At 40.1% G+C, this 22,504-nt stretch overlaps 1 protein-coding gene across 2 annotated transcripts in view; it reads right to left on the bottom strand.

Moving 5' to 3' along the window:
* LAMA3 (laminin subunit alpha 3) overlaps positions 1-22,504 on the bottom strand; it is a 343,942-nt gene that overhangs the window by 131,896 nt on the left and 189,542 nt on the right. For both annotated transcript variants that reach the window (XM_069099797.1, XM_069099798.1), the window contains exons 26-28: positions 22,037-22,190; positions 16,124-16,284; positions 8,550-8,658 (exon numbers count right to left, since the gene is read on the bottom strand). In XM_069099797.1, the coding sequence (XP_068955898.1) occupies positions 8,550-8,658; positions 16,124-16,284; positions 22,037-22,190 (424 nt within the window). The remainder of the gene's footprint in view (positions 1-8,549; positions 8,659-16,123; positions 16,285-22,036; positions 22,191-22,504) is intronic.

Genomic DNA, 22,504 nt, shown 5'->3' with positions numbered 1-22,504 from the left:
GTATAGGGAAGTTTCCGTTTAATTCGATAGCCAATTATTGTTCTTCAGTGGTTTCAGTTATGTCCAATTCTTTGTGACCCCATTTGGGATTTTCTTGGCAAAGATATTGGAGTGGTTTGCAATTTCCTTCTCCAGCTCATTTTACAGATAAGGAAACTGAGGCAAACAGGGTTAAATGACTTGCCCAGAGTCACACAGCTAGTAAGTGTGTGGGGTCAAATTTGAACTCCAGTCCTCCTGATTCCAGGCCCAGTGTTCTATCTACTTCACCACCTATCTGTCTTGATAGCCAACAAGGAATTGTTATTATAGGTTTTGAAGCAATGGAAAAACATGATCAAAATGATATTTTAGGAAGATTAGCTTAACAACATGATATACAGGGTAAATTAGAAGGTGAAACATTAAAGTCAATGAGCTAAGAGTATGTTATGTAGGCAAGGAGGTGATTGAGAGCCTGGACCAGGCTGGTGGCAGTAGGAATTGAGAGGAAGACTTGATGAATAATTAAATATGGCAGAATAAAAGAAAATCAGAGCTAGAGCGAGGCTTAGAAATAATCCAGCCCACTTTTTACAAGTAAAGAGCCTAAATCCAGAGGAATTAAGGGATTTGTCTAAGATTACACAGTGAGTCATGGTCAGAGGTGACCCCAAGGAAACTTCTAACATTTTGGCATTCCAGCATTTTTGTTTTCTGTTGGATCCTCCAACACTACCTACCCCTTTTCTATCAAGTAGCTGCTCCTCTGGCTGGTCAGTTAGCAAAACTCACCCAACTTCCATACTCACTCCACCCTAGGCCCCAGATTCCAAGCAGTCACTTCAGCTCAGACTTCTGAGCAGGCCATGGTCAACTGATAGAAACCCACTCAGCCTCTGACCCTACCCTCAGTCCCATGCCTTGACCACTGGCTGCTGCTGCTAATAATACAGATTTGCATTTTAAGTTATTTTATGTTAATCCTTTTAAACAAGTTCCTTACAAGTACTGACTGCATCAATAAATGAGTATCCTGGAACTAGCCAATGGAAATTTAACAATACCCCTGGAGAAAACCAATAACAGTCCCCAAGTTTTGTTGCTCCAAGACAAAAGCTGCCAATAACTATACCAAAGAGGGATGATGTAATCTTAGGGTAGAAAATAACTTGTTAGCAGCATCACTTTTGAACTATTTTAGAAGAATGGTTTCAAAGTTTTGGGTTTTTATTTTTTACCAGTCCTTGGTGATCTCCAAAATGTAGTAAGAAACAGATCTATGATATTTCATAGGCAGATTATTCAGGCTGAGAAGAAGTTACTATCAAGTTCTGATGGATATTGTCACCTACACTGCTTAATTAGTACACATTAGTTGACCCCAGTTTCTGGTTTGTAGGAGATATAAACACTAAAACCTTTACCATCTCATTCCAATTAAGGTGTGAATCACAGGGTTTAACTAGAGAGTTGTCTGATTTAAACCATCCTTTTTCTTGGTAGGAAAAACGAGGAAGTTCATTCCCCAGACAGGTAATTCACAGTCTCCAGGAAGTAGAAAAATTAAACTCTAAAATCTTCATCTTCCTGTTCCAAGCCTCTGATTTAAACTGACCCTTTGTCTCGGTAGAGAAAATGGGCTAATTAATTCCCAGGACTGTACAGAGAATAGGAGGTGAGTTAAGTGAGTCAGGATGGAGAAACTCAATAAATGACTGTGAGTTGTAGAATGGTTTTATTATTTTGTTTTCTGTATTACAAATTTTCAACACATTAGAATATAGCTACAGGTTTTGGGGGGGGGGGAGTCAAGATGGCGGAGTAGAAACAGGACTTCTGCTGGGCTCTGGCTCCCACCACCTCCAATTCATGTAAAAGGGGACTCTGAACAAATTTTGGAGCTACAGAACCCACAAAATGACACAGAGAGGCTAACCTCCCACTGAGGACAGCCTGGCAGGCCAGCAGGAATTGGCCAGCACAGCACTCTCCGAGCCAACCTCAGCCCCAGGTGAGGCAGAGGTTTTAGCCCCAGGGTGAGCCTGACCACACACCTGCTGGAGGAACTCCAGATCACCAGCAGCTGTGGCCCCTTCCAGAATTATCAACACACAGATGTGAAGGACACAGTGAGAAGTCAGTGCAGTGTGGACTTTGGGATCCAGTAGTTGGGAGTGCTCTTCCCCTGGGGCAAGAAGCCGCTGAGAAGCACCCTGAAGCCTCCACCATGTGGCAGCTTCAGCTCCTGGCCTGCAGATCGTAGGGAGACCAAGCAACCAGTCTGAGGGGTAATCACTCTTGCTTTAACCTGCTTGGATCTGGATTGCAGTCTAGGGTAGAGGTCCTGGGATGTGTGACCAGCTTGCCAGAGAGTGTGGAGGCTTCAGAGAGGGCACCCAACTAATACCTCTGGCAGCTGAGAAAATCCCAGCATTTGGAAGGAAGCTCCCCTGTCTGGTGGCAGAGTCCTACTGTGGCAAAAAACCCAGGGGTCAAGTGACTGAGTGGTGACATGACCAGGCAAAGGAAGCAAAGCAAATAGAAGAATCCAACATTAGACTCCTATTTTGCAAATAAAAAGGATCAAAGCATGGAACAGGAGGAAGACAGTGAAGTCAGAATTCCTGCACCAAAAGCTTCTAAGAAAAATACATGCTGGTTACAGGCCATAGATGACCTTAAGAAGCAGATAAGAGAAGTGGAGGAAAAATTAGGAAGAGAATGAGAATGATACAAGAAAATTATGAAATGAGAGTCAACAGCCTGACTGAGGAAAATAACACCTTAAAAAATAGACTAACTCAAATGGCAAAACAGGCTCAAAAAGGCAATGAGGAAAAGAATGCCTTAAAAAGCCAAATTTTCCAGATGGAAAAAAGAATCTAAGAAGCTCACTGAGGAGAATCATTCCTTCAGAATTAGATTGGAGCAAATGGAAGCTAGTGACTTTATGAGAAATCAAGATGCTATTAAACAGATCCAAAAAAAATGAAAGAATAGAAGGCAATGTGAAATATCTCATTGGAAAAACTACTGACCTGGAAAATAGATCCAGGAGAGATAATTTAAAAATTATTGGATTACCTGAAAGCCATGATCAAAGAAAGAACCTAGAGATCATCCTCCAAGAAATTGTCAAGGAAAACTGCCCTGATATTTTAGAACCAGAGGGCAAAACAGAGGTTGAAAGAATCCACCGATCACCTCCTGAAAAAGATCCCAAAAAGAAAACTCCTAGGAATATTACAGCCAGGTTCTGGAATTCCCAGATTAAGGAGAGAATATTACAAGCAGCCAGGAAGAAACAATTTGAATACTGTGGAAACACAATCAGGATAACACAGGATCTGGCAGCTTCTACACTGAGGGATCGAAGGGCTTGGAATATGATATTCCAGAGGGCAAAGGAGCTGTGATTAAAACCAAGAATCACCTACCCAGCAAAACTGAGTATCATGTTTCAGGGGAAAATATGGTCTTTCAGTGGAATAGAGGATTTTCAAGCATTCTTAATGAAAGAATATGAAATAAATAGAAAATTTGACATTCAGATACAAGAAGCAAGAGAAGCATGAGAAGGTAAACAGGGAAAAGAAATTATAAGGAATTTATCTAAATTGAACTATTAATATTCCTACATGGAAAAATGATAATTATAACTGATGAAACTTTTCTCAATATGAAAATAGTTGAAGGGATTAGAAAAAAAAATATATATATGTCTATATTGGAGGCTATATGGGCATATGAATACATATGTGAATGTGTATATATATGTTTACAGGTATACATAGATAGAGGGCACAGGACCAATTTAATAGGAAGGGATGATACTTAAAAGGTGAAATTAAGAGGTGAGAGAGGAATATAATGAGAGGAGATGGGGAGAGACAGAATGGGATAAACTATCTCATATAGAAGAGGCAAGGGAAAATAGTTACAATGGAGGGGAAGAATAGGAAGGCAAAAGAGAATGGGTCAACCTTATTCTCATTGAATTTGGCTCAAGGAGGGAATGACATACATACTAAATAGGGTATCTCACCCTACAGGAGAGTAGGTGGGAAGGGGATGAGAAGGGGGATGATGGAAGGGAGGGCAGGCTGGGGGGGGAGGGAAGTTGGAAGCACCCATTTTTGAAAAGGGACGGGGATCAAAGTAGAGAATAGAACAAGTGGGAGGTGGGATAGGAGGGAGGGAAATATAGTTAGTCTTTTACAATATATCTACTATGGTAATGTTTTGCATTAGCTACACATGTATAACCTATACTGAATTGCTTATCTTCCCAGTAAGGGTGGGTGACAAGGGAGGGAGGGAATGAATCTGGAATTCAAAGTTTTAAAATCAAATGTTTAAATAAAAAAAGTATATATATATATACTATTATTAATACTATTTTACATGTAATTGGGAAATAAGATATACAGGCACTGGGGCATAGAGATCTACTATGCCCTACTGGAAAAGTCAAAGGGGTTATAGGAGAAGATATGGGAGAGAGCAGATTGGAGGAGGGGATATCCTGTGGGACTACTATTTTGGGGCTATGGGTAGGGGGAAAATGGGGAGAAAATTTGTAATTCAAAATCTGGCGGAAATGAATGATGTAAACCAGAAGTTGATAAAGCATTGGAAAAAAAAAAACAAATAGCAAAAAAAAAAAACCTACAAAGTTTGAATGCAGATTGAAGCAAACTACTTCTCTCTCTGTTTTGTGTTTTTTTTTTTTATTTCTTCTTTCTTGTTTTTCACTCCATTGGTTATAATTCTTCTTTACAACTTGACTAATGTTTAATGCAAAGGTATTTGTAGAACCTGTATCGAATTGCATGCCGCTATAGGGGATGGAGGGGGAGAATAGGGAGGGGGTGAAAATTTGGAACTCAAGGGATTGTGGAACTGAATGTTGTAAACTAAAAGTCAATAAATAAATTTTAAAAGAAAAAGAAAATTAAAAAAAGAATATAGCTACATTTAAATGAAGGTGGTACGCTTACAATGTTAGGACAGCTAGGTGTTACAGTGGATAGAATACCGGGCTTGGAATCAGGAAGACCCATCTTCTAGAGTTAAAATCTGACCTCAGACACTAGCTGTGTGACCCTGGGCAAGTCACTTAACCCTGTTTGCCTCAGTTGCCTGATCTGTAAAATGAGCTGGAGAAGGAAATGGCAAACCACTCCAATATCTTTGCCCAAAAAAACCTCAAATGGGGTCAGATACAAATGAATGACAAACAACATACATACAATGAAAATAATTTAGATGTAAAAAATATGGTCTTCCAAAGCTCAGTCTAAAGTTTGGATTATTCTATTAGGAGAGATAATAATAGCACCTGACAGTTACATAGAAGTAGTAGGTTTGGAAAGCATTTTATATTATATTATCTCATTTGATCTTCACAACAACCCTGGGAGAGAGGTACCACAAATACCCATTTTATAGATGAAGACACTGAGGTACAGAGGGGTTAGGTGACTTGTACTTGTATCCCTAGCATCTGGTATACAATGGGTACTTAATAAATACATACCGATCATTTGGGTGATTGCCATGAGTCACATAGTTTATCAGTGTCATAGGCAGGATTTGAGTTCTGGGGCAAGCATTCTTTTCACTACACTACAGTTACATCTCCATGATCAAGAACTCAGTGTACTTTAACAGTCATGGGAAAATAGAAGTCAATCAGTAGGCTTCAGTTATTAAATGGAAGATCCCTAAATGCAGTACATCATACCAGGTGCTGAGGTCAGCAAGATATTAAAAGGAAGAGCTGTTCTTAAAGATTTTCAAACAAAATGAGAGAAAATGAACACACACAAGAAAGAATCCATACCACCGGAATACAGGAACTATGTCTGTTAATAAGTATTGAGGGAGGAGAAATCCAGGAGCTACTAGAGAGTCTGATGGGAAAAGCAATAGATTTCTTGGTTTTCCCAGCATCCCCAGTATTACAATTGTGATACATAAAAAACCCTGAGAGACAGAGTTTCTGGGTAATTAGTAATCAATTTATTAATTAGGCTAGTTAAAAATCAGTAAATTGATGGTCCTTAGTTTCTCTCAAAAAACCAAAGACAAAAAAACATGGAAAGTCTGAAAGCCTTAAATATTTTTTGAAAGAGAATGCAAAGTGAAAATTAGCCCTGACTGGAGGACATTTAATAAAGAGGTGGGCTAGAAGTCTCCAGCTTCTCCTGCTGAAAATATGACTTGATCATGATACTCAGCTACCTCCAGCAATTTGGACAGAGGAATCCATCTCCATCCAGACCATTCTGGTTGATTTTCTCCTTCATGGATCATCCTAACTTCTAATGGAGGGGTACAAGGATAGAAGCTGTTCTCCTTGAGGTAAGAACTCACCCAGTTTGGATTCTGTTTACACTCTAAACAGAAGTATGGTTGGGTAGGGTCCACCAAGACCTAAGTGCATGTTCCCAGAGAGAAAGGGCAATCTCATCAATCAGTCATGTCTTTCAGAGACTGTTTTTTTGTTTGTTTGTTTTTTACTTTAAAAGAAACTTTCATTCTAACATTCTGGGACTATGTAATACAAAAAACAAAGTAATTAAGGCTGGGCTTTACATGAGAAAATAAAAGTAGAAAATCTTGGATTCTAATACAATAATTGGTTATTAACAGCAAAATAATAATTTTTCTCACTACAAAGTGATCCAAAAAGTTTCTTAAAATAAATTGACCAAAACTCAGTAAAAGAGCTAGTTGTCTCCAGCTAGCAAGAAGGACAATGGCAATAATTCTCACCAGTTCAGGGCTCCTGGACCATTTGAGAGTAATAAAGGAGAATGCTTCTTCATGGTGGTGTTTTTTTTTTTGTTTGCTTTGTAATATTCTCAAACATTATAGAACATAAAGACCAGGAAATCCAATTATGGGCAGGATTCTTTAATGGGGATGGCTTAAACAATGAATCAAGGGGAATATCTGGTTCTTTGACAAAGCTACTGCCTGAGACATTTCCAATGTTCTTGACCACTCTCTCCTCACACTCTCCCTAGCCCCATCCCACTACCTTTATTTTTCTTTGTTTTCAATATTCAAAAAGTTGTCCCTTTTTACTGTGATCCTGAAAATAATGACTTCATTTATTCTGCCAAATATGACTGGTTAGTGTCAATTGTATATAGTTGGCTATTGCTGTTGTTCTAGATCTATGATTTCATCAGTGTGGGGGATTGCTAGTGTGGAAACTCCCTCCACCAATACCAATTTATAACCCAGCTTCTTAGAGAAATTTGGTTGAATGACCTTGACCCAAGGTCAAATGGATAGTGTTGGACTTGGAGCCAGGAATGACTGAGTTCAAATATAGCCATAGATACTAACTTTAGCTATGTGACATTGGACAAATCACTTAACCTCTCTGTGCTTCAGTTTCCACATCCATAAATTTGGGATAGTAATAGCACCTACCTAACAGAATTGTAGTGAGAAGATTAAGATTGATCCTGTTTATTGATCTTACTTACGGATAATTGATTTTGTCCTGTAACTGCTTAAGTCATGGTTTTTTGCCTCTGAACTTTAGAATTCTCTTTAGAATTCAGGTGACCTGTAATGAGCTAAGTTTAAAAATGCATCTCTTCTTGCTTCAAGGAATTTTGCTGAATAGAAAGAGAGCTGGGCCATCTGATATCTTTATGCTACCAAGCTATCCTTCAAGGATGTCTGGTTTGCTGTCCAAAAGTCTGGGCCACTATCTCACACCTGGATTTTAACTAACAAAAAGTACTTTTTAGTCTCATGAGTGAAGAAGGCAGGGTCATTGCTAGCCTCCATTCCCAAACTTTCAATCAATCATGTTGTTCCCTGCACCTCAGATCTGTAACCAATCATAATACCCTCAATCCCATGATGCTATCTACCATGTTCTCTTTCTGTTCTTTGTTCCATACTCCCCAAAATCTATATAAGGAGAATTGTCCTTTTGCCAGGGTTTTTTTTTTTTTTTTGCTTTAATGAAGAGAAGTCATTGGCCCATTTATTGACAAGCAGCAGCAAGCCTCTGTGAATAAATGTTATCTTGTTTGGAGAGTTGCCTCAGTTTACTCTTTTGTTAAATTCCAGTAGCCAGAGTAGTGAGGATAAAATGAGATAATATTTGTAAAATATTTTGCAAACCTTAAAGTGATATATAAATTAACTATTATTATCATTGTTATTATCTCTGTATGCTGCAGCTTCCATTGAACTAATAATAACAATAGCTAGCATTTATATGCTATTTTAAGGTTTGCAAAGTGTTTTTACAAATACTATCTCAATTTACCCTACAATCACCCTGGAAGATAGATGCTATTATTTTCCCCATTTTACAACTGGGAAAACTGAGGCAGACAGAGGCTGAGCAACTTGTCCAGAAGTATGCAGTTAGTTAGTATCTGAACCCAAATTTGAACTCAGGTCTCCTGGCTTCAGGTCTATGCTCTACTCTTGGACACTTCACCACCTCTAATTTTGTTCTTCCTCACTTCCATTTACTGCTTAAAATGCTCTTAGTAAAGCAAGGCAACAACAGATAAATCACATACCAGAAGGAAACGGGCCAAATGTGCCTTCAGCTGGATCCTTGCATCTGCTAAGAGTTCGTACACGGCAACACGATTCAGGTCATCCACCACAAAACTCCGGCAGAGGAAGCTGAAAGAGGGAGCAGAATTCAAACCCTCATCTCCCAGAATTTTGCTCATTTTTCTCCTCTCATTGAGGTTTTTGATTTTTTTTTCAGTCTCTCATATTTTGACCAAGTGTGGTACCTTTTTACCTGGTTTAAAAATTCAATGATGACACAGATTCTTAAGTGTTGAGCATATGAGAAAAGTAATAGGAAAGTGAGCTTTTCAACTAGTACCGATATTCCAAAGATCAGCCCAAATACCACCTTCCAGGTCTGTCTTCCTATCTCCTATCTCCATCTGTCCTGAAAGAATACTTTCATCACAGTCATAGGATCATAGATTAAGAGTAGAAAGAGATCTCAAGGGCCATCTATTCTAACCCTCTCATTTTAAAGATGTGGAAACTGAGGCCAGGGAGTGACTTGCCCAAGGTCACACACAGTAGGTGATAGAGCCAGAATTCCAACCCAGGCCCTCTGATCCCAAATGCAGTTTTCCTTCAGCTATACCAAACTCCCTCCAAATGTGGCACTCACTATTCCAGTGTCTCCAAAGAAACGTGTCATTTCACAGGTGTAGATACTTCAACAACTAATTCATATCCCAACACTTTCATGTCTTAGATCAATCAATTTTAATAAGCAACTGCTATGCTGAAGATTCCGTTCTATGCACTGAGGATACATAGCAAAGGAGCCCCTGCCTCATGGAGTTTGTATCTTAATGGAGGAGACAACACGCACATATATAATAAGTACATAGAAAATACATACAATGTAACCTTGGAAAGGAAGGCGCTAGCACCTGGGGAGACCTGGAAATGCCTCCTTGCAGAAAGTGGTGCTTGAATGAAGTCTTATAAGGAAACGGGAATTCCAAGACGGGTAGACAAGGAGGGACAGGTACCACGCACCATAACCAGCCAGCCAAATGAAAGACATAAAGATGAGACAGTCACATGTGAGGAGCAGCAAAAAGACCATAATGAGGCTGGAAAGGTGGGACAGGGCCAGGCTGTAAACAGAAGAGTTTGTATTCAATACTACAGACAACAAGGACCCACCACATGTTGTGGACTTGGGCGAGTGACATGGACCATCCTTTAGGAAAATCACTTTGGCAGCAATGTTGAGGCTGGGGAGGCGATTGAGGTAAGGAGACCAATGAAATACTCCCAGTGGGAGTAATGAGGTCCTGAACTAGGGTGTGGCCTACATAATCGGAGAGAAGGGACAGATATGAGAGATGCCAGGGAGGTTGAAATGACGAGATTTGACAACTGACAGGATATAGGCTCTCAATGAGAGTGAGGAGGGATGACGACAGCAAGACTGTGAACCTGGGTGACCGGAAGGCTGGTGGTGCCCTCCACAAAAACAAGGAAATGCAGAGGAAGGGTACCTTTTGGGGGAAAGAGAATGAGTTCTGTTTTGGACATAGCAAGACAACTATGGGTGAAATGGTAGTTGGAGAACCAGGACTGGAGCTCAGCAGAGGGAAAGGGCCTGGATCCTACAGACCTGAGAGTCATTTGCATTGATATGCTAATTGAATCCATGGAAGCTGAAGAGGCCACCAAATGAAAGCACAGAGAAAAAAATGAGAAGGGGGCCTAGGACAGGGTGAGGTTTGTGCATTAGGATCCAGCTAAGGAGACTGAGAAAGACTATTCAGACAGATGGTGCCAAGCTAAGTTTTAGAGAAAAGACCAGAGAAGGGAGAGGTGGTCAACAGTGTCAAATGTCATAGAAAGCCTCAGTTAAGAAGCCTAAGGATCTGGGGTGGCTAGGTGGTACAGTGAATATAGCATCAGCCGTGGAGTCAGGAGGACCTGAGTTCAAATTTGACCTCAGACACTTAACACTTACTAGCTGTGTGACCTTGGGCAAGTCACTTAACCCCAACTGCCCTGTCCTCCCCCCTCCAAAAAAAAAAAAAGAAGCCTATGGATCAAGAAAGGGCTATGTTGCTGTCGTTTAGTCATTTTCAGTCATGTCCAACTCTTTGTGACCCCTTTGGGGGTTTTTCTTGGCCAAAATACTGAAATGGTTTGCCATTTCCTTCTCTGATTCACTCTACAAATAAGGAAACTGAGGTAAACAGCATTAAGTCACTTGCCCAGGGTCACAGAAGTGACTGAGTAAGTGTCTGAGGCTGGATTTGAACTCAGGTCTTCCTGACTCCAGGTCCAGTGGTCTATCCATTGAGAAAGGGTCATAAGATTAGGCAATCAGGAAATCATTGCTGATTCTGGACACATCAGTTTCTTTTTTTCTTTTTTTTTTTTGCAGGACAATTGGGGTGAAGTGACTTGCCCAAGGTCACACTGCTAGTTTTTTGTGTTAAGTGTCTGAGGTCAGATTTGAACTCAGGTCCTCCTGACTCCAGGGCCGATGCTCTATTCACTGCACCACCTAGCCACCCCTGTCACAGCAGTTTCAATTGAATGATGAGGTAAGAAGTCAGATTGCAGTGAAGGTGAGAAGTGAAAGAAAGGAGAGAAACTGGAAGCAACAAGTATAGACAGTTCTTTTTTAGGTATTTAGATGAGAAAGGGACAAAAGCCTGGAGGGAGGTTAAGGCCTAGTAGTGATAGATTTTTTTTTAATTTTCATTTTTTAAGGGAATGGACTTGTGATTTGTTGTAAGGAACTTCTGGTGGAGAAAATACCTCTGCCTGAGCAGATCACTACCTGCTCTCTAACTAGTAATCTTAGAAGGTATCCTGGGGCAAGAAGAGATTAAATGACTTGCAACAACTTGTAACACAGTAAGGAAGTCAGGAGCTGAAACCAGGTTTTCCTGATTCTGAGGCCAGCTCTCCAGCCATATCATCCAAGTAACTTATGGAGTATTTATTCCTTTTAAGAACATGAATCCTTAATCCAAAGGAATGATGGCCGAATTATGGAACCTTAGGCACAAGTGTGATGTCATTTAGGAAAATGGTGATAATTGGTGCCCAGACTTCCTAAGAATTTACTCCTAAGGCTGACCCTGTAGGTAAGTGGCCCTTGGAATTGGGCTGCAGATGAATCATAGTTAAAGCTGAAAGAGATTACAGAGATCATCTAGTCCCACACCCTCATTGTTCAGATAAATTCATCTAGATTAGGGTTAAGTGACTTGAAGATGATGCCAGGAATCATAGGCCCTCTGAGTTGGAAGGGACTGCAGCCCAGCCCATAACTGAATACAAATCCCCTCTGTAACAAACCCCCCAAAATAGTCACCTGGCCTTTGGTAGAAGACCTTCAGGGAGGGGATCCTACCCACTTGCCAAGGAAGCCTAGGCCACTTCTGGAGAGCACTAATGATTAAGAAATTGTTCCTTTCATTAAGACTAAACGAGCCTTCTAGAAGCTTCTGTGAACCAGGTTCTAAGCTCTGGGACCAAACAGAACAGCCTTTCTGATGGACCAGCTCTTTCAACCAAATTTCACAGAGTATGAGCCCATGATGCTTCATGGGCATGGCTGCCTTCCTTGGGAGTCTCCCTTTTATTGGTGTTCTTGCTAAAAGGTGGTACCAAGAACTTAACACATACTCCGAGCATGGTCTGACCAGTGCAAATTGGAGCGGGACCATCACCTCCCTACTCCTAGATACTGCCTCTCTTAAAGCAGTCTGACATTGTAATGTCTTCTTGGCCAGGGGTGGGGAATCTGTGGCCCTGAGGCCACGTAGGTCCCCACCCTTGTTCTTCAATGTCTTATCACACCTCTGACTCAGTCCATAACTTTTTCAGACAAACTGTTGTCTAGTCGTGGCTTACTCACCTTTTACTTGTCAAGTTGATTTTTTTTAACCCAAGTGAAAAACTTTACATTTATCTGTATTAAAATGTAAACTTATTCAACTCAGCATAATGGTGTCCTCAGTATCATGATGAACTCCTCACTCTGGCCACATTCATTCTCCACCAAGTCCTGTCCATTTCCCTTCCCCCAAATCTGCCACATCTACAGGATGACAGATTCAGCCTTTGGGGCCACTGAGTACAATCCCCTTTTCATAAAGACTAGAGTATTGAGGTTGTGACTTCCCCAGATTCAAATCCATGCCTTCAGCACTCTATCCACTACCCTGTCTCTCCATTTTCCCTTCCCATTCCCTCTCTCATCCTCAATGACTCCAATTACTGCATTCGTCTCCTATTTGGCCTCTTAGACTCAAGCCTCTCTCCCCTTTCTGATCCATTCTTTGTATCAGTGGTGTCAAACTCAATAGAAAGGACAGTACAGAAGGATCTCTGTGGTTATTCATTGACTCAGAAAAAGAACAAATTAACATTATCTATGTTGTGTGGTATTTTTATTTGATTTATTTTGTTAGATATTTCTCGATGACATTTTAGTTTAATCCAACCTCTTGTCTGATATTTTTACTCTACATAGCTGCCAAATTAATATTTCTTGAGCCCAGGTGTAACCATACCCCTCCCTTGCTCAAGGAGCAGGAGTGATTTACTATTTTACCTCCAGGGAGTCCTTCACAATTGGACTCTAACACAGCTCTCCAGACTAATCCTTATATCACTCCCTCTCATTTCTTCTCCAATCAATCTCCAATATTGGTAGAATTGCTATTCTCCATACATCACTTCCACGTCCCTGATGTTCTCAATTCCTCATCCACGAATTCCTAGTTTTCTTGAATCCCTAGCACTGTTCCTTCTTCCATAGTAGACCTTTCTTGATCTCCCTCGTTATTAATGGGTTAAAAGATCAATTAGGAAGGAGTAAAAGGATTGCCTAGGGGCTGCAAGGTGGAATCAGGAAGACTCATCTTCATGAGTTCAAATCTGGCCTCAGACACTTACTAGCTGCGTGACCCTGGGCAAGTCACTTAATCCTGTTTGCCTCAGTTTCCTCATCTGTAAAATGAACTGGAGAAGGAAATGGCAAACCACTCCAGTATCTTTGCTAAGAAAACTCCAAAATGAGGTCACAGAGAGTCGAACACAACTGAAACAATGGAACAAAAAAGGATTGCCTAAATGATTTCATTGGTTGCCTGCAGCTAAAAAATCCCTAATCTCCCTAATTATTAGTTAGATGAAGAAACAATTATCGAGGAGTAGAGGTATTGCCTAGATGGTTTCATTGCCTTCTGCTAACAGACTTCTCTGATCTCAGCTGGGATAATATTTGAATGACAGACACATAGTCCAGAAATTGACAGAATCTGCAAGAATCATGACTCTGCTGACAGAACCTTTGGGTAGCTAGTCTTCTTCCTACCATATCTGTGTTCCCAGTGCTTAGCACAACGCCCTGCCCATACATGACAGATATCATTGCATCATCATGGAAGGTTCTTTATTTGGAAATTCCCTCTCCGGGTGCAGCTCACAACCCATCCTTGACTTGTTAGGCAAGTCCTAGGGAAACACTTGACATACAGAGGTTAAGTGAGCTGCTCGGTCATGTATCTTATAGGTGTCAGAAGTGGGAGGTGAACCCAGGTTTTCCTGACTCTGACTTCAGGACTCTATCCACTGCTCTACTCGCCCTACTCATAGTAGGAGCTCCATAGAATGAAATTAGAATAGATCATTAGCAGAAGAGTCTTGAAATTGAGAATGACTAAAGTCATCTATAAACACCATGGGAAATCAAGATAAAGTTAGCTTGCAGCTCTGATCCTTGACAGTAATGGGAAGCATGCAAAGTGGTCGACCTCTGGAGCACATTACCTCTCCTCTCACCAGTTCACTCTCTTCTTGTCCAAGTTCTATTTCCTTTCCCACCAGGGCTCAGTGTCCTGGTGATTTTTCTAGCATGACTTCCTGTAAAAACTACTTTCAGGAAATGACAATAACCGTTCCTGTTTTGATAAACAATATCAAGAGCACAATTTGCATAGCACTTCAAGGTTAATAAAATGCTTTTTTCATAGCAACTTGGTGAGGTAGGCGGTAAGAGAAGTAAAAATTTCAGATAAGAAAATGGGGGATTAGGGAGATTAGTTGACTTGACATTGACTTGTCAGTCACACAGCTAATAAATACCAGGGTCTAAATTTGAACTCAGTTCTCCTGGTTCCAAATTCGGCACACTTTCTACTATGTCATATTGTATCTCATAACTTCTTGGTTCTTCTGGTGCCTCCATTAAGAAACTGTCAACCATAATAATGTTCAATTGTTTATTCCTCCTCATTATAGAAACATAAACATCAGGACATTGGATTTAGCAATGACCCAATCATGACATTTTATAGGTAAGGAAACTGATACCCAAAGAGGTCAAAACTAGTGAGAAAGTTTTGGAAGAGATATCAAGTCTCTAGATACCCAGTCCAGTGGTCTTTTCCCCTCACAGCATTTACCTCTAGGCCCTTCATGGCCTCTTGGTTCAGCAAATGACAAAATGAATAGTAGTGTTAATAAAAGGTAGGAAGCCATGAAAAAGATTATCAAGTTCAATGCAATTTTCCACTTACTGTTAGCAATGTTGAAAGCTGGAAAGGTGGCTTAGGACTCCAGTGGTTTTCAATTATATATCTAATTTGGCCCATGTGGAAGTAATCCGAGTGCTACCTCTATAATGAAAGCATATTGCCTCCCTAAATATTTCCACAAGGTCTTGAGATGTACTATTTTAATAAAAAAGAACTTTTTTTTTTGGCAAAATGAAGATTTGGATTGTTAAATCCTTTGGAAAGGGGGCTTCTGTCTTCAGTGTTTAATTTAAAATTAAATAACAAATTATTTTTGGCCTGAGGATATGATGTCAATCTCCTATTCTGAAGAGTACAACATAGATTCATGTATGGGAGGGTTTTCTTTGAGAGGGGAGGCTAATGTCTTTTCTAAAGCATAAAATAATAGATGTTTATTAAGTTCCTACTGCATGTAGAGCTAGGCTTGTGTGAGATATACAGTTTAGATAAGAGAGTGCATTCCCTGGAGAAACTTAAACAGCATTGTAAGGAGCTTATATTCTAATCATAATTCTTGTTTCTGTGACTTCTTTGCCTCATGTAATGCTACAGAATTTAGTCTACAAAGCTGTTAAAATAACAATAGCAGTAATAACTAATATTTACATGGTGCTTACTATGTGCCACATGTGCTAAGTACCAGTGCTATTATTATCCCCATTTTACAGATGAGGTAGTAATCACACAGCTACTAAGTGTCTGAGGCAGGATTTGAACTTAGATGTTCCTGACTCAAGGTCAAGAGCTCTAACCACTGCAGCACCTAGCAGACCTCCTAATCCATTTGAATGTGTTGTTGTACCATAAGTGGGTTCTAAATGAAGTGAATTTTTAAAATAACATGGAAACAGAAGAGAGATGATGTGACTCATTAAAAAAAATGAAATCCTTCTCAAAAGTGAAATACTACCAAAATATAAATATATACAAAATAAAATATAAAATAAAAATAAAATATACTGCCCTACCAAAATATAAATAAAAGTTCCTACAAGAAAACCTTTATCTGCATTCCACTCATGAGTAGAGAAGCTGCTTACCTGTATTTACAGCTGTATATGTTCACTCGACCTGCTGATGAAGGACTTGGGCTGTTGACAAACACATCGGCGACGTAGAGCTGATCATCTTCGTTGGTGTATTCAAGAACTATCACGTAGTGGTCAACCTGAGGAATGCTCAGGGTCAGATGTAACTCAGCCTAGTGGGGAATTCAATGGAGACAGGGTATTATTGCAAGGTGACACACACAGGAGACTTTTCCATTTTTATTGACTTGGCAAAGTTATTAGGGCATCTAAAGACATGCCATTAGACAGGCTAATGCAGAGATAAGTTTTGGACTATTTCATATATGTAATGGGTCTCATATTTCTTGCCTTCTCAATGGGTAGGGAAAGGGTGGAAGGAAGGAGAGAATTTGCAACTGAAAATCAAAATAAAACCTTTTTAATTGCCATTGTATAAAGGGAGCAGATTCTTCTTAAGGTCCTACTCTGAAGTGTTCTGTAAAAAATTGTTAATCAATAATAATAATTATAAGAAGGAGGGGGGCTAGCATTTATATAGCACTTTAAAGGTTTGTGAAGCACCTCCTATCTGTTTTGATCCTCACAAGTCTTCAAAGGAGGGGCGATTATCTCCCCTTTACAGATGAGGAAACTAAGGCTGAGTCAAAGCATTTACGTGACATGACCCTACGTGTAGGGTAATTGAGCTAGTACTCAAACTCAGATATTCATGACACCAAGTCTAGCTACATCATTTTTCAATCATTTCTCCCAATCAAAAGAAACCTTTGTAATTCAAATCTGAAAAGGAATCTATAAACTCTGGGGATTAGTTCAGTGTTGTGTTAGATTACAGGGGTTGTTTAGCCTGTATCAGAACCATAGTTCTCAGTCTTCTGCATCACCACGGGCTCTGCAACCAGTTCCAAGTGGCCACCATTTAAATCTAACCTTCCTCCCAATGTTATCCTCTAAGAGCCTGATCTCTGGTGATGCCTTTTCAGTTCAGTTGTATCTGACTCTTAATGACCCTATTTGGGGTTTTCTTGGCAAAGATGCTGGAGTGGTTTGCCATCTCCTCATTTTACAGATGAGGAAACAGGGTTAAGTGACTTGCCCAGGGTCACACAGCTAGGAAGTGTCTAAAGCTGAATTTGAACTCGGTAAAATGAATCTTGCTGACTTCAGGCGTAGCACTCTGTGCACTATGGCGCCACCTAGCTGCCCTGGTGAGACTCTGCCTTTACTTGACTGCATGGTCCTGAGAACAACTGCTAGTGAGTCCTTGGAATTTTTTCTGTGAGAAGTTAATATTGACTACTGGTCTACCACAGCTTTTTATTCTTTTTCTTAATGTACTATCCGTAGGATGTCTTTTCAATGGCTTCTTGGAAATGTTTGCTATGCATGGAACGGTTAAAGCTGGTGGGTTTTTAGAAATTTGGATAAAGGACAGAAAAAAATGGTACAAGTTATCTTTTTTCTCTTATCATTAATCATATATTGTATTTATTTTTTTAAACTGCCTGCTGCTTTCATTGATGTCTTTTGGTTTTGTATCACATTAGCTTCCAAATATATCCCTCCTACTGCCCTACCCAAAAGCCATCCCTTGTAACAAAATTGTTTCTCTTAAGACAGAGGAATTTCAAATGAGATCAGTGGGAAGGTCTCTAGGCTAGAGGCTCTCAACCTGTCCTGAACCTCTCCATCCGTCTGGGGAAGCCTAAGGACCCCTTCTCAGAATAATGCTTTTAAAAACATAAACTACATAGGATTACCAAGGAAAACAATTACATTGAAATAAAGTTATCAAAATATTATTAAAAAACGAGTCCATAGATGCTAGAGTAAGAATCCCTGCACTTGTGGCATTTCATAGAGGTCTCCATGGATGGCAGGCTTGTTAAATTTGCAGAGGAAGCAAAGATTAGAGGAAAAGGTTAACATGATGCATGAAAGACTCAGTATTCAAAGTTATCTAGCTTTAGTTTCAAAAAGGCAATGATTGAGAAGACCTAACTTGACAGTCGTTCATGCAGAAAAAGACATGGGGGGTGGGGTGTTCAGTGATTCCCTACGATGGCTATGAACAAACAGTACAATGTGACTTCTAAAATTTCACAGGATCTTATTTTTGAGGGGCCGGGGTTGGAGGTCTGGACCTATGATTCCATCTATGTGGGAGCCTCCCAGTATGGAAAGTCCATTTATGAATACAGACTCCCCATCCAATGGGCTGTCTGTAGTTTATAGTCTCCGATAGTTGCCTGGGGACATATCCTTGCCTATGTTCATACAGCTACTGTCAGAGGGAGAACCTGAACCCAGGTCTTACTGTTTTAGGCCTCACAGGACAACTTGAGGCAAGGGAAATAGAAGTATAACATTCAGATCAAAGGAAAATGGGGGGATTAGCCTTTATCTCTACTGTGCCCTTTCAGTTCTAAATCTCCTTTTCTATGAAATTACCTTTTCTACTATACTCTGTACTGCCCCAAAGCACAGCTCAAGGGCTGCTGTGCCTCTTTAGGACTGGGCACCATATTTTTAAAAACATTAACAAATCAGAATTGGGTGTCCACAGAAGCTTGAGTGCGACGGTGAGATCTGGAAACTGCTTTGTGTAAGGAAAGCACTTTGTAAACCTTAAAGTGCTATGCAAACAGGAGCTGTTATCATGTTTATTCTTAATGCAAGTAATTCTGGGTGTGTAACCTCTGGAGAAGAGAAGCAAAGGGACATGATCACTCTCTTTGAATATTTGAGAGATTTATTAGCTGTGTGACCCTGGGTAAGTCATTTAACCTTACTGGGCTTCAGTTTCCTCATTTGAACCATGAGGGAGCTGGATTCCATGACCTCTAAGGCCCTTACAGATAGAAATCTATGACCACATAAACCTAGGGAAGGTTATGTGAAAGAAGGATTAAATTAACTCTGTGTAGCTCCAGTACAGGGGTCAAATGATAGCCATGGGTCAAATTCATTCAACTGCCTGTTTTAGTATGATAAGCTAAGAATGGAATGTTTGGGGGTTGTTGTTCATTTTTTTTTTTGGAGGGGGAGGGCTGGGCAATTGGAGTTAAGTGACTTGCCCAAGGTCACATGGCTAGTAAGTGTGTCAAGTGTCTGAGGCTGGATTTGAACTCTGGTCCACCTGACTCCAGGCCTGGTGCTCTATTCACTGCACCACCTAGCCACACTTATTCATTTGTTTTTACAGTTGTCTCACAAGCCCTACAAAAACTCTGCTCCACAAGACAGAAATGGGATCAGATGTTTGGAGGTTACAGGGAGTTTATGTTGAGTTTTGCCTCAAAATAAAAAGCAATTTTCTAATAATTAGAGCTGGTCCAGAACAAACGGCTGTCTAGAGTTTTTCTGAGTGTGCCATCATTAGAAGTGTTCAAGCAAAGGTTGATGACCATTGGAATACTGGAAGGAAGGAGCTCCTTTCCCAGCTCTAAGATTATATTAGTCCATGAATTTCTGGATGGCAAACGATAACTATTTCACCTGAAATCCAAACAAGGCAGCATCTCCTTAAAGGAGAAATTCTGAGAATAGCCAGCAGCCCAGACTTGGATTTTATGCATCATCCAAAAATCAATATTCATCCTCCTTATTCTCTAGCCCCTGCAGCAAAGAGCTGCCTTCCACAAAGCTGGGGAATTAAATCAAGGATGAATCAGAGGAAGGGACACTTCCTAATGAATCACCAGCACCATACCCTGGGAAGTCTGTCATCATTGATAGATCCCTTCCAGATGCTTGGAGAACATGGAAGTGAGTCTTTTAAGAAAACAGTTTTTTTAAAAACATAACTAAATTAATAGCCTCTACACGTAGGATCAAAGGATCACAGAAGTAGAACTGAAAGGGCCCTCAAAAAACATTTAACCCAGAACTTCTTAAACCTGGGGATCTTAAAACTTGTTTTATTAAATATTTTTTCTTATTTTTTTATTTTTCTAAAATTTAAATACAAATAAGAAAAGAAAAAGGATATATTATAAACTTAAATACAAATTAAGAAAAACAAACGTCATGTGCACAGCAGAAGGTAAAAGAGGATTCATAATATATAGCAATAAATTTCCATTTCAAAAAAGCCTTTGTAATAAAGTACTGCATGTTGTGTTGAGAGCTATCATCTTTTCTTTGCTTCCTTGTAAGTTTTCTTTTCTTTTATAAAATATTTTGATAACTGTATTTTAATGTAATTGATTTCTTTTTAAGTCTTATATATTTAATTTTATTAATTTAAAAACATTATTCTGAGGATAGACTTCTGCAGACTGCTAAAAGGGGTTCTGTGACATACAGAAAAGGCAATCATACCCTGATTTCCTCAAAGAAATGTTTAAAATAAGTAAATAAAAAAAGGGACAGTGAGATGGCACAGTGCACACCAGGCCTAGGGTCAGGAGAAACCAAGTTCAAATCCAGCCTCAGACACTTACTAATTATGTGAGCCTGGGCAAGTCACTTAATCCCAATTGCCTCTTTAAAAAAAATCATCAATTTTTACAATCACCTCATTTTACAGATGTGGTAACTGAGGCCTAGGAAGTAAAGTGACTTGCCAAAGTCACAAAGTCCCCAGAATGTGCATTATAATAATGTAGTTCCTACAGTAGTTAATGTGAAATGTGATTCCACCAACAATGTATTCTTTCACATGGCAAATCAAGTCCCCAAACAAACTTTTCTCTCCTATAATTTAAAATAGTGAACACTGAAAAAGTAATCAGTGTAAATAAATAGACAGAGTTTTAAATTATGTCACATTTGGGGACCTGTTTTCTTCCCAAACCTGAAATTAATAACATTTTAATATCTGTGAGTATAAGCTATTAAGTATCAAGGGATCCATGGAAAGAAAAAAAGTCAGAGATGGGTGGCAACCTGTAGCCTAAGGCCAGAACTAAGCCCTGTGGTTTCAGTGTCACAGGTGTGAGCTCCAGGAATTTAGCCATTTCAGATCGTCAGTTCCTTAGCCTAAGGGGAAGGAGAGGCACTGTCAGGCCCTCCAGAGGCCCTTAATCTATAAGACAACCCTTTATGGTTTTTAGATTAAGATAGATTCTCCCAGGCCTGAAAGGTTGGGGGAAGGGGCCTGGGGGAGGAGGAGAGAATCTTTCCTGAAGCCAATGGGGGTGAAGGGGGGGTGAGCAGACAGGGTATTCTGAGTTCCTGGTAGAAACTGCCACATTCAGAACTTTTTCAGTCTTACGTTGGGGTGGAGGTGCCTAGTCTAGCCCCAAAGGAAAAGGACCAGTAGCTGATGATGACAGAGATGGCTAGGTGGTGCAACAGATAGGGTGTTGGACTTGGTGTCAGGAAGACACTCTAGCTGTGTGACCCTGGACAAGTCACCTAACCCCTCTTGGCCACAGTTTCCTCCCATGGAAAAGGACAATAATAATAGCACCTCCCTCACAGAGTTGTTGTGAGATAATGTTTAAAGTGTAAACTTGAAACACTATGTAAATGCAACTATCAATTTTATTATAATGGGAGCTTGGGGAAATAATTTGACTAGTGATGTGTTGAGAGAAATCGTCCTGAGTCCCTCTCAACTTGGGAAGAAACTGAGGAAAAGTAAAATATAACCTATGTCTGTTTGTTTTAAGTCAGAAATAAGGACGTGGTGTGAAGTGGCATCTGTTAATAATGAGAGGATAGGGGTGGCTAGGTGGTGCAAAGAACAGAGCACCAGACCTGGAGTCAGGAGGATGTGAGTTCAAATTCAGCCTCAGACACTCAACACTTACTAGCCGTGTGACCTTGGCCAAGTCACTTAACCCCAATTCTCCTGCCTTCCCCTCTTCAAAGAAAGCAAAAAAAAAATAAATAAATAAACCCAAACAAACAAAAAAACAAAAACGGCAAACAAACAAGCAAAAATAACACTGGAGGATAACACTGAAACCCAACCTCTCTCCCGCTGATGTCAGCCATGATGGGATGTTCAGGCGTGGGCTTCCTAGTGGCCAAGACTCTCGGCATTCCATTAAGCAGGAAGCGTTCTGCTTCACAAGCCAAGGCACAGGCAAATCTGGTCACTGGTAAATGCTGATAAAGCAAACAACTTGAGGAAAGAAAAACAGACAACAGTGTGCACAGATCAGTCACTACTAAAAATAACAGCAGCTACCATTTGTATAGCACCTACTATGTGCTAGGCACTGCACTAAGCACTTTACAATTATTACCTCATTTAATCTTCATAACAATCTTGGAATGCAGGTGTTAGAGCACAGATCACACATGAATTGGGGTGCAGGTGTTAGAGCATAGGTCATACATGAATTGGGATGTAGGTGTTATAGCATAGATCACACATTAATTGGGATGCAGGTGTTATAGCATAGATCACACATTAATTGGGATGTAGGTGTTATA

Source organism: Petaurus breviceps, unplaced genomic scaffold, assembly GCF_028583685.1.
Source record: "Petaurus breviceps papuanus isolate PSGF00001 unplaced genomic scaffold, PetGlider_PUasm1.0 38, whole genome shotgun sequence".
Classification (NCBI taxonomy): Eukaryota; Metazoa; Chordata; class Mammalia; order Diprotodontia; family Petauridae; genus Petaurus; species Petaurus breviceps.
The sequence above is the reverse complement of the archived record's forward strand: the minus strand, read 5'-3'. Positions and strand labels throughout refer to the sequence as shown.